At 43.8% G+C, this 12,543-nt stretch overlaps 1 protein-coding gene and 1 long non-coding RNA gene across 3 annotated transcripts in view; one reads left to right on the forward strand and one right to left on the reverse strand.

Annotated features, from left to right (window-relative positions):
- kpna6 (karyopherin alpha 6 (importin alpha 7)) overlaps positions 1 to 3,852 on the forward strand; it is a 32,370-nt gene extending 28,518 nt beyond the window's left edge. For both annotated transcript variants that reach the window (XM_042295105.1, XM_042295104.1), the window contains one exon: positions 2,663 to 3,852. In XM_042295105.1, the coding sequence (XP_042151039.1) occupies positions 2,663 to 2,850 (188 nt within the window). In that variant the 3' untranslated portion in view covers positions 2,851 to 3,852. The remainder of the gene's footprint in view (positions 1 to 2,662) is intronic.
- A 4,911-nt stretch (positions 3,853 to 8,763) lies between these two features.
- Positions 8,764 to 12,212, reverse strand: LOC121839032. The gene is made up of 2 exons (XR_006078550.1): positions 12,151 to 12,212; positions 8,764 to 12,041 (listed from the first exon to the last, which is right to left on the reverse strand). It is a non-coding gene; the product is annotated as an uncharacterized LOC121839032 (long non-coding RNA).
- Positions 12,213 to 12,543: the final 331 nt, after the last annotated feature.

Below are 12,543 nucleotides of genomic sequence, written 5' to 3' on the forward strand. Positions count from 1 at the left end.
TGCTTAGGATCGTTGTCCTATAGGAAGGTGAACCTTTGTCCCAGTCTGAGGTCCTGACCGCTCTGGAGCAGGTTTTCATCAAGGTTCTCTCTGTGCTTTGCTCTGTTCATCTTTCCCTCGATCCTGACTAGTCTCCCAGTCCCTGCCGCTGAAAAACATCCCCACAGCATGATGCTGCCACCACCATGCTTCACTGTAGAGCTGGTGCCAGGTTTCCTCCAGGCCTGACGCTTGTCATTCAGGCCAGAGTTCAGTCTTGGTTTCATCAGACCAGAGAATCTGGTTTCTCATGGTCAGAGTCCTTTAGGTGCCTTTTTGCAAACTCCAAGCGGGCTGGTATGTGCCTTTTACTGAGGAGTAGCTTCCGTCTGGCCACTCTACCATAAAGGCCTGATTGGTGGCGTGCTGCAGAGATGGTTGTCCTTCTGGAAGGTTCTCCCATCTCCATCGAAGAACTCAGGAGCTCTGTTAGAGTGACCATCAGGTTCTTGGTCACCTCCTTGACCAAGGCCCTTCTCCCCGATTTGCTCAGTTTGTCCGGACAGCCAGCTCTAGGAAGAGTCTTGGTGGTTCCAAATTTCTTCCATTTAAGAATGATGGAGGCCACTGTGTTCTTGGGGACCTTCAATGCTGCAGAAATGTTTTTGGTACCCTTCCCCAGATCTGTGCCTCAACACAATCCTGTTTTGGAGCTCTACGGACAATTCCTTTCGACCTCATGGCTTGGTTTTTGCTCTGACAACTGTGGGACATTATATATACAGGTGTGTGCCTTTACAAATCATGTCCAATCAATTGAATTTACCACAGGTGGACTCCAATCAAGTTGTAGAAACATCTCAAGGATGATCAATGGAAACAGGATGCATCTGAGTTCAATTCAAGAGTCTCATAGCAAAGGGTCTGAATACTTACGTAAATAAGCTATCTCTTTTAAAAATGTTTTTTATACATTTGCAAACATTAATATAAACCTGTTTTTGTTTTGTCATTATGGGGTATTGTGTGAATTATTGTATTTAATCCATTTTAGAATAAGGCTGTAACATAACACTGTGGAAAAAGTCAAGGGGTCTGAATACTTTCTCAATGTGCTGTTATTATATACAAACACCTTCATATAGTACATGAACACACATACAGGTCATACACACACACACACACACACACACACACACACAGGGGAGACACATACAGGACACACACACACACACACACACAGGGGAGACACATACAGGACACACACACACACACACAGGGGAGACACATACAGGACACACACACACACACACAGGGGAGACACATACAGGACACACACACACACAGGGGAGACACATACAGGACACACACACACACACACACAGGGGAGACACATACAGGACACACACACACACACACAGGGGAGACACATACACATACAGGACACACACACACACACACAGGGAGACACATACACATACAGGACACACACACACACACACACAGGGGAGACACATACACATACAGGACACACACACACACACACACACACACACACACAGGGGAGACACATACACATACAGGACACACACACACACACAGGGGAGACACATACACATACAGGACACACACACACACACAGGGGAGACACATACAGGACACACACACACACACACACACAGGGGAGACACATACAGGACACACACACACACAGGGGAGACACATACAGGACACACACACACACATACAGGACACACACACACATACATAAACTCAGCAAAAAAAGAAACGTCCTCACTGTCAACTGGGTTTTATTTTCAGCAAACTGAACATGTGTAAATATTTGTATGAACATAAGATTCAATAACTGAGACATAAACTGAACAAGTTCCACAGACATGTGACTAACAGAAATGGAATAATGTGTCTGAACAAAGGGGGGGGTCAAAATCAAAAGTAACAGTCAGTATCTGGTGTGGCCACCAGCTGCATTAAGTAATGCAGTGCATCTCCTCCTCGTGGACTGCACCAGATTTGCCCGTTCTTGCTGTGAGATGTTACCCCACTCTTCCACCAAGACACCTGCAAGTTCCCAGACATTTCTGGGAGGAATGGCCCTAGCTCTCACCCTTCGATCCAACAGGTCCCAGACGTGCTCAATGGGATTGGGATCCGGGCCCTTCGTTGGCCATGGCAGAACACTGACATTCCTGTCTTGCAGGAAATCACGCACAGAACGGGCATCTTTCTTTTGGTGTTTTTCAGAGTTAGTAGAAAGGCCTCTTTAGTGTCCTAAGTTTTCATAACTGTGACCTTAATTACCTACCGTCTGTAAGCTGTTAGTGTCTTAACAACCATTCCGCAGGTGCATGTTCATTAATTGTTTATTTGTCATTGAACCAGCATGGGAAACAGTGTTTAAACCTTTTACAATGAAGATCTGTGAAGTTATTTGGATTATAACAAATTATCTTTGAAAGACAGAGTCCTGAAAAAGGGACCTTTCTTTTTTTTGCTGAGTTTACATACAGGACACACACACACACACACACACACACACACACACACACACACACACACACACACACACACACACACACACAGGACATACATGCATACATACAGGGCACACACTTGCATAATCTACCATGTGAATGAATAGATCATCTGTCTCCATCTCTAGGTCTGGATAAGATTGAGTTCCTTCAGAGCCATGAGAACCAAGAGATCTACCAGAAGGCCTTTGATCTGATAGAGCACTACTTTGGAGTGGAGGAGGAGGACCAGAACCTGGCTCCTCCGGTGGACCAGGCCAATCAGCAGTTCCTCTTCCCCCAGCAGGAGGCACCCATGGAGGGCTTTCAGCTATAACGCCCTCCCTGTCCTCTGGTTCTCATCTGGTTCACCAACCATCACTCATACCCATGGAGGAGTTTCAGATGAAACATCCACCCCCTTATCATACCCATGGAGGAGTTTCAGATGAAACATCCACCCCCTTATCCTCACCCCATGGAGGAATTTGGCGTGTAATCAGTCCCCTCCACCCTCCATGTCCAACCATTGCCCCATCCTCTATACCCATCCTGAGCCCAAGGGGCTAGTTTTAGCCCCAACAGATGAAGGGTGGAGGTGAAGCAATGACCTTATCCACCTTATATCCTCCACCCCCATGGAAGGTAGAGCGTTGTCCTCTCCCTCCACCCCCATGGAAGGTAGAGCGTTGTCCTCTCCCTCCACCCCCATGGAAGGTAGAGCGTTGTCCTCTCCCTCCTTTCCCATGGAAGGCTTTACAGATGTAACTATCCAACCTATATTTACAGTCTTTGAGCTGGCTTTACCTACCAGATCAGACGCTTCTAACGGAATGCCACGTCTCGGCTGTAGAGCCAATAGGAGACCTGAACTCAACCCGCTTGACCTGACGATAAAACAAAGCTCTTCCTGATCAGTGATCACACAACCAGGGCCGAGGTTTGGTCCAGTCCAGGTTTCGGCAATGCACAGATACAATAACAGATACACCGCCAGTGCTGTTGATACCCTGATTCTTCTGACCGTAATGCCGGTTTGGTTTGGTTATTAGTGCTTCCTGTCTGCCCATAGGGGATGTCCTTCTTCGGGATGTAGGGGTTTGATAGGTCAAACCTGACCAGTAGGAGAGATGTGTTTTTATTTAATTTTTACCCAGCTCCTTTACGACAATTATCTTCCTAGTCCTGTTTCCCCTTGTTTTAGCTGTTGTCCACCCTGTGTTTCTCTCTGACTTGTTCTAAAACGTACTGCATCTACATGCACCACCTGAAGACTGAAGTGTCCCAAGACAGAAGAATGACTTCTCTCTACTGTAAACAATAAAACAGTCCGGATGTATTCTCGACTCAGAGGCCAAACCCTCATTCATATTGGTTTCTGCCTATATCGGACATACAGGGTTCCACTAAGCAATTCTGGGGATTCTTAGGAATTCTAGAACTATGGTTTGAAGTGTAGAGCCAAGGTTCTCCCCTTCTCGAACTAACTGAGTCCTTTCTCTACAATGTCTTTGTGTCTTTTTTTGTTGTTGTACTTTTAGTTTTGTGATTGTGGAGGAGGAGCATGTTGGGATCTGAATCGTCTGGGGCTAAGGGAGGATGTTGATTGGGGAAGGGGGGTGCGAGGGGGAAGGGAATATAGGTGTGTGGGGATATTGAAAGATATATAAAGTTACCTAGGTTACTAGCTTGATCCGAGCTTGATATAACTAGCAATATAATGTTTGTTGTGTGCCGTGTTCTTAATAATGTTACGTTTGAATTATGAAGTGATTGTAAATGTTTAAACAGCACACCGCTAGGGGGGCTACGCTACGCTACGCTAGCCATAGCACGAGAATATGTGATTATCCAAACCAAACTTATTTTTATATATAAATACAGACACTGTCAGATCTCCATTTGGCTTTCAAGGGATCGTTGTTCTTTTATATAGGGATTAGGGATGATTCCTTACTTGGAAAAACACGCTGTAACTCAGTCAAACCTTAGTCAGATGGCAACATCAGATTTATGCAAAAAAAATATTGAAGTTACTCACACGCATGTCCGGTTAGGATATGGGCTTTTTAGTTTTCCTTTTGGATTTCTCTGACCCCTGGGATACGTTCCATAGGAGCCTGGCATGTTACAAACTGCACACTATTCCCTATATAGTGCACTACTTCTGACCCTATGGGCTCTGGCCAAAAGCTGTGCAATATATATATATATATATAGTGTGCCATTTGGGACTTGACCCCTGGGGTAAATATATGCTTGTGCTGGCTGAGTTGTTCTAGGCCCTGGAATGTGATGAGGTGTTGCTGCCCCCCCCGGTGTGTCTGTGGTAGGATTTGCATGGTGTTTCTATTGCCTTACCTACTGTCGCGAAGTATCCCTTTGCCAAACACCTGGTAGTACACACCTGGTAGCACACACCTGGTAGCACACACCTGGTAGTACACACCTGGTAGTACACGCCTGGTGGTACACGCCTGGTGGTACACGCCTGGTGGTACACGCCTGGTGGTACACGCCTGGTGGTACACACCTGGTGGTACACACCTGGTGGTACACGCCTGGTGGTACACGCCTGGTGGTACACGCCTGGTGGTACACGCCTGGTGGTACACGCCTGGTGGTACACACCTGGTGGTACACACCTGGTGGTACACACCTGGTAGTACACACCTGGTAGTACACACCTGGTAGTACACACCTCTCGTGTGAGAGAGGATGGTGGGATGAGGGGTGCGGGAGAGAGGCAGGGTGGGAGAGGAGGAGGAGGGGGGGGGGAAGAGGGGAGGCTGGGGAGTGCCGTAATTTAGGTCTTTAGAAAATCGAACAATATATAAGAGTTTCATGTCCCATTGAGAAGAGAAAGTTCAGGGGGCAGAGTTTATCACATATTAGTGGCGGTGAGGTAATATCATCTGGTTGGTGGTGAGGTAATACCATCTATCATCTAGTTGGCGGTGAGGTAATACCATCTATCATCTAGTTGGCGGTGAGGTAATACCATCTATCATCTAGTTGGCGGTGAGGTAATACCATCTATCATCTAGTTGGCGGTGAGGTAATACCATCTAGTTGGCGGTGAGGTAATACCATCTAGTTGGCGGTGAGGTAATACCATCTATCATGTAGTTGGCGGTGAGGTAATACCATCTATCATCTAGTTGGCGGTGAGGTAATACCATCTATCATCTAGTTGGCGGTGAGGTAATGCCATCTATCATCTAGTTGGCGGTGAGGTAATACCATCTATCATCTAGTTGGCGGTGAGGTAATACCATCTATCATCTAGTTGGCGGTGAGGTAATGCCATCTATCATCTAGTTTGCGGTGAGGTAATGCCATCTATCATCTAGTTGGCGGTGAGGTAATATCATCTATTTGAGGTAAGTTACTGCAACTCTGCCACGTTTGAAAGAAATGGGAATGAGAACTTGTAACGTTGCATGGGTCATTGTGATAAGTACTTGGTATCGTTGTGATGATGATAAGTACTAGGTATCGTTGTGATGGGGATAAGTACTAGGTATCGTTGTGATGGGGATAAGTACTAGGAATCGTTGTGATGGGGATAAGTACTAGGTATCGTTGTGATGGGGATAAGTACTAGGAATCGTTGTGATGGGGATAAGTACTAGGTATCGTTGTGATGGGGATAAGTACTAGGAATCGTTGTGATGGGGATAAGTACTAGGTATCGTTGTGATGGGGATAAGTACTAGGTATCGTTGTGATGGGGATAAGTACTAGGTATCGTTGTGATGGGGATAAGTACTAGGAATCGTTGTGATGGGGATAAGTACTAGGAATCGTTGTGATGGGGATAAGTACTAGGAATCGTTGTGATGGGGATAAGTACTAGGAATCGTTGTGATGGGATAAGTACTAGGTATCGTTGTGATGGGGATAAGTACTAGGAATCGTTGTGATGGGGATAAGTACTAGGAATCGTTGTGATGGGGATAAGTACTAGGAATCGTTGTGATGGGGATAAGTACTAGGAATCGTTGTGATGGGGATAAGTACTAGGAATCGTTGTGATGGGGATAAGTACTAGGAATCGTTGTGATGGGGATAAGTACTAGGTATCGTTGTGATGGGGATAAGTACTAGGAATCGTTGTGATGGGGATAAGTACTAGGAATCGTTGTGATGGGGATAAGTACCAGGTATCATTGGTATAGTGCTATGTACTAGGTATCATGGTGATGGGGATATGTACTAGGTATTGATGTGTATTATTCTAGAGAGTCTCTGGTCAGAGGTAGAGGCCACTCATTTTGACACCTAGAGAGCCTCTGGTCAGAGGTAGAGGCCACTCGTTTTGACACCTAGAGAGCCTCTGACCAGAGGTAGAAGCCACTCGTTTTGACACCTAGAGAGCCTCTGGTCAGAGGTAGAAGCCACTCGTTTTGACACCTAGAGAGCCTCTGACCAGCGGTAGAAGCCACTCGTTTTGACACCTAGAGAGCCTCTGACCAGCGGTAGAGGCCACTCGTTTTGACAGGAGCCACATAGAGAACCTCTATATCGGACAGCGTGTCATTTGAAATGAAAACGTAGATCTAACGACAACCAGGGTTTGGCAAGGGATACGTCTTTTAATTTAGACCGTGACGAACCTAACCGCGGAAATTCTAGTGAAGAGATGTATTTGCACACACACTTCATGCATACAACACCAGAAGACGGTACACTGTACACACGGACGAGTGTTACACAACAGGGAAAAACAACTTCCATAATCCAGTTTTTTTTATTTGGAATGAACTTGGGTTTTCTTTTTTTGTGTTCTATTTCTACAGGTTTTGGTTTTCCGATGCACTATGTTTTTTATTACGTCGTTTTGCCACTTCCTGTTAGGCACTTTTGAAGTTCTGCACTTCGAAAAACATGTTTTAATTCAATAATGCACCCAACCCCACCCCACAGTGCAATGCTCCTATTGAAAAGATGAATACTGGAGGTGGAAGGTATGACGCAAAGGATTGTTAAAGTGAAACAAGCAAATTCACAGCATCATTTCATACCTCTTTTTTTTTTTAAATTTTTTTAGAGAATATCAGAGAGAATGTGACATTTCTGGGATTTTTGTTTCTTGAGGAAGTTTACGGTGTAATTCCTGATATTAAGGAAACCTATTTTCTTCCTCTGACTGAAGATTGTTTGATGTTATGCCCTTAAACACAGATCTAGAATCAGCTTACCTGCAATCATAACCTTGAATATCAATTGGATGGATGGGGGAGGGGGGGTTCAGTTATAGCTGAACTCAGATCAGTGTCTATGGGTTGAGTGGAGCTTATGGATCCCAAACGTCTGGTAGTGTGACCACTGACTGCAGTTGTGTGAGGGAAGAGACATATATGTCCAATGGTTATATTCTCATCGGAGTCTGGTAGCAGCTTGTTCTGTGGAACCATCCATTTCCCCTTGTGGAGTTGAACCAACTGGGTTGAGCTAAACTACATCGGAATAGTAGGATTTTTAGTTTGTTTGGTAGCGAAACAAAGTGAATGTGGACGATGGGTTTTAAAATATTATTTTTTTACTTTTCTAAAAGTCTGAAGTGTCTTTTTTGGAAGGTTATCTTTATTTTTTATTTATTTTTATTTTACCTTTATTTAACTAGGCAAGTCAGTTAAGAACCAATTCTTATTTTCAATGACGGCCTAGCAACAGTGGGTTAACTGCCTGTTCAAGGGCAGAACGACAGATTTGTACCTTGTCAGCTCGGGGTTTGAACTTGCAACCTTCCGGTTACTAGTCCAACGCTCTAACCACTAGGCTACCCTGCCGCAGCAGCAGCAGGATTTCCTCATTTTGGGGGGGTGGCTGGCTTCTTCATTTGCTAGCTGTGAGAGAACCCTTGTCATTCCACCTGTTTATATAGCAAGTCATTTCCTTATGGTTCTATTGTCCTACCTGGTGTGGTGTCTCGGTAGGTTGAGCCTGTGAGGTTGTGAGCCATGACTTTATGCAATGTCTTACCATATTATATGTCCAACTGCAATGAGGATGATTTATGGTCTGCAATGAGGATGATTTATGGTCTGCAATGAGGATGATTTATGGTCTGCAATGAGGATGATTTATGGTCTGCAATGATGAGGATGATTTATGGTCTGCAATGATGAGGATGATTTATGGTCTGCAATGATGAGGATGATTCATGGTCTGCAGTGATGAGGATGATTTATGGTCTGCAATGATGAGGATGATTCATGGTCTGCAGTGATGAGGATGATTTATGGTCTGCAATGATGAGGATGATTTATGGTCTGCAGTGATGAGGATGATTTATGGTCTGCAATGATGAGGATGATTTATGGTCTGCAATGATGAGGATGATTTATGGTCTGCAATGATGAGGATGATTTATGGTCTGCAATGATGAGGATGATTTATGGTCTGCAATGATGAGGATGATTCATGGTCTGCAATGATGAGGATGATTCATGGTCTGCAATGATGAGGATGATTCATGGTCTGCAATGATGAGGATGATTCATGGTCTGCAATGATGAGGATGATTCATGGTCTGCAATGATGAGGATGATTCATGGTCTGCAATGATGAGGATGATTCATGGTCTGCAATGATGAGGATGATTCATGGTCTGCAATGATGAGGATGATTTATGGTCTGCAATGATGAGGATGATTTATGGTCTGCAATGATGAGGATGATTTATGGTCTGCAATGATGAGGATGATTTATGGTCTGCAATGATGAGGATGATTTATGGTCTGCAATGATGAGGATGATTTATGGTCTGCAATGATGAGGATGATTTATGGTCTGCAATGATGAGGATGATTTATGGTCTGCAATGATGAGGATGAGGATGATTTATGGTCTGCAATGATGAGGATGATTTATGGTCTGCAATGATGAGGATGATTTATGGTCTGCAATGATGAGGATGATTTATGGTCTGCAATGATGAGGATGATTTATGGTCTGCAATGATGAGGATGATTTATGGTCTGCAATGATGAGGATGATTTATGGTCTGCAATGATGAGGATGATTTATGGTCTGCAATGATGAGGATGATTTATGGTCTGCAATGATGAGGATGATTTATGGTCTGCAATGATGAGGATGATTTATGGTCTGCAATGATGAGGATGATTTATGGTCTGCAATGATGAGGATGATTTATGGTCTGCAATGATGAGGATGATTTATGGTCTGCAATGATGAGGATGATTTATGGTCTGCAATGATGAGGATGATTTATGGTCTGCAATAATGAGGATGATTTATGGTCTGCAATAATGAGGATGATTCATGGTCTGCAATGAGGAGGATGATTCATGGTCTGCAATGAGGATGAGGATGATTTATGGTCTGCAATCAGGATGAGGATGATTTATGGTCTGCAATGATGAGGATGATTCATGGTCTGCAATGATGAGGATGATTCATGGTTTGCAGTGACGGTGACTCGTGGTCTGCAGTGGTTTTGGACACGTTGTGCTTTGGTTGACATGCAAAATGTATTCAAATTTGTTAAGAGACTAAGCTTGGCATTGATCTGACATAGAGCAGCGGGTAATGGTCATAGACTACAGGCTATTTTAGGATTCTGTACACCATGGTTGTCTAAAGGGAAATGGTTGTCCACAGAACAAGTGACCCCCCCCCCCCAAAAAAAAACCAGACATTTGAGACGAAATAAATCCAGAAAAGAATGAAACATCACTAACATGTGAAGAAGCATTTATATATTAGTAGTCTTTGTTTTTGTTTTGTTTTTTCGGGTGTACTTTTGTGTGCAGTCTATCAACAAAGACTACCAGAATAGTAAGATATTATACAAATCGGTGGATTAAATATATATTTCTAATTGTGAAAAATGAAAATGCACTCCTATTCACTGAAGTGCCAATCCTGACCAACTAAAGACTTGAGGTTGATTAAACATATTTTGAGTTGGTGATCATAATCTTTTCTTTTCTTGAATGTGCACGTTTGTAGTGCAAAATACTGTTGATGTTTTTTTTTTTCTCCTTATCTTCTAGTTCCATGACTTGCCGTGGTTTCTCTAAACAAGTGGCATTCTTTACTGCTTTTGCACAAAAAAAAAAAAAAAAAAAACTGGGATTGAGTCAGAACAGAGGAATAATTTAATCGTCAAAAAAAAAAAAAAAAGTATTTTATTCTATCATGGTGATCCGTCTAAAGTGAATAATGATGTTCTTCCATTTGAATGTGTTGTTTTCACTGTTCAGACCTCACGCTGATGCAACTGCAGGACCGCCAGTCCACACATGGGTTTGATTAGAGAAAGGCAGAGCCAACAAGTGTAATTTTAGGCTGAGAACAGACTGCATTGCACATTAGTAGGTCCCTGAGTTTTTCCTTAGTCGGGTAATATGGTCTGGAAAAGCTCCGAGCCCAGGCCAATACAGGGCCACGTTCAGTAGCTAAACGTTGCAGATAGAGGAGCCAACGTGATTCATTCTACATTTTAGAGGCATGTTTGTTCTACATAGCATATTTCTATCTTACTGTTCTAAACTGTTGTGCCCTGCTGAATGGTCTGCTCAACTTGAACTTCCACGTTGGCACGACCCATCTACCCACAAACAGCCACATAATGCACGACCCATCTACCCACAAACGGCTACATAATGCACGACCCATCTACCCACAAACAGCTACATAATGCACGACCCATCTACCCACAAGCAGCCACCAGCTAATTCAAAATGGAGAAGACTTTTTTTGTTTCTTCTTTAAAAAAAAAATTAAAAAAAATTGTTGACTTTGTGGTGCTTTGCCATTGCATGTACATTGACTTGGATATGGAGGGTATATAATTATTATTGGCTGTCCAGACCCAGTCACTCAATCAACCAATCACTTGTCCAGAGACAGCTTTCAGCTATCTCTTGATTTAGCACAATGAATCAGAAGCTACATCCTTGGCTGAGAATGAACCAACCAATCAGAGCTGCAATAGAATCTTCTCTAAAAGTCAACCATCCCCAGGGATTCATTTAAGACTGCTCCCAAAAGTGCATCCTATTTCCTATCTAACGTTCCTACTTTTAGAACAGGGGTCCATGGGGCTCTGGTGAAAAGTAGTGCAGTAAATAAGGAATAGACATGTCATTTGGGACAGAACCTTCTTTCCTTCCTCCCTTCTCCCGCTTCAGTGCAATTAACAGAGCTGAATGAATCCGACACATGCCTAATGATTTCTGCAAAGTGCTGAAATGCTTCATATGGCAATAGTAGAAGGGACAGGAGGTTTTTCCTTGACCAGGAGAAAATCAAATGTTATTTGAGACCATTGTCCAATACACCAGGTGTAGATCTTACAGTGAAATGCTTTTCAAGCCCTCAACCAGTTTTAAGAAGAAAGTGTTAAAAGTGTTTATTTACTAAAATGACTGTGTCCCAAATGGCAGAAATATTCCCTATAGCAGGGGTATTTTCTCTTCTACTTGATAATTAATTGCACACATCTGGTGTCCCAGGTCTAAATCAGTCCCTGACTAGAGGGGAATCACCCACCTGGTGTCCCAAAATCACCCACCTGGTGTCCCAGGTCTAAATCAGGCCCCACCTGGTGTCCCACTAAATCAGTCCCTGATTAGGGTGTCCCAGGTCTAATCAGTCCCACCTGGTGTCCCAGGTCTAAATCAGGCCCTGACTAGAGGGGAATCACCCACCTGGTGTCCCAGGTCTAAATCAGGCCCTGATTAGAGGGGAATCACCCACCTGGTGTCCCAGGTCTAAATCAGTCCCTGATTAGAGGGGAATCGCACATCTGGTGTCCCAGGTCTAAATCAGTCCCTGGTTAGAGGGGAATCACCCACCTGGTGTCCCAGGTCTAAATCAGTCCCTATTAGAAGGGAACAATGAAATAGTGCAGTGAAACTGGCTTCGAGGTCCAGCGTTGAGTTTGAGGGCCCTATATAGTGCACTACTTTTGACCAGAATCCTATTGGCCATGGTCAAAAGTAGTGCACTATATATGGAATGGGGTGCCATTTGGGGATCAAAAGTAGTGCAC

The sequence above is a fragment of the Oncorhynchus tshawytscha genome, linkage group LG13 (assembly GCF_018296145.1).
Source record: "Oncorhynchus tshawytscha isolate Ot180627B linkage group LG13, Otsh_v2.0, whole genome shotgun sequence".
Classification (NCBI taxonomy): Eukaryota; Metazoa; Chordata; class Actinopteri; order Salmoniformes; family Salmonidae; genus Oncorhynchus; species Oncorhynchus tshawytscha.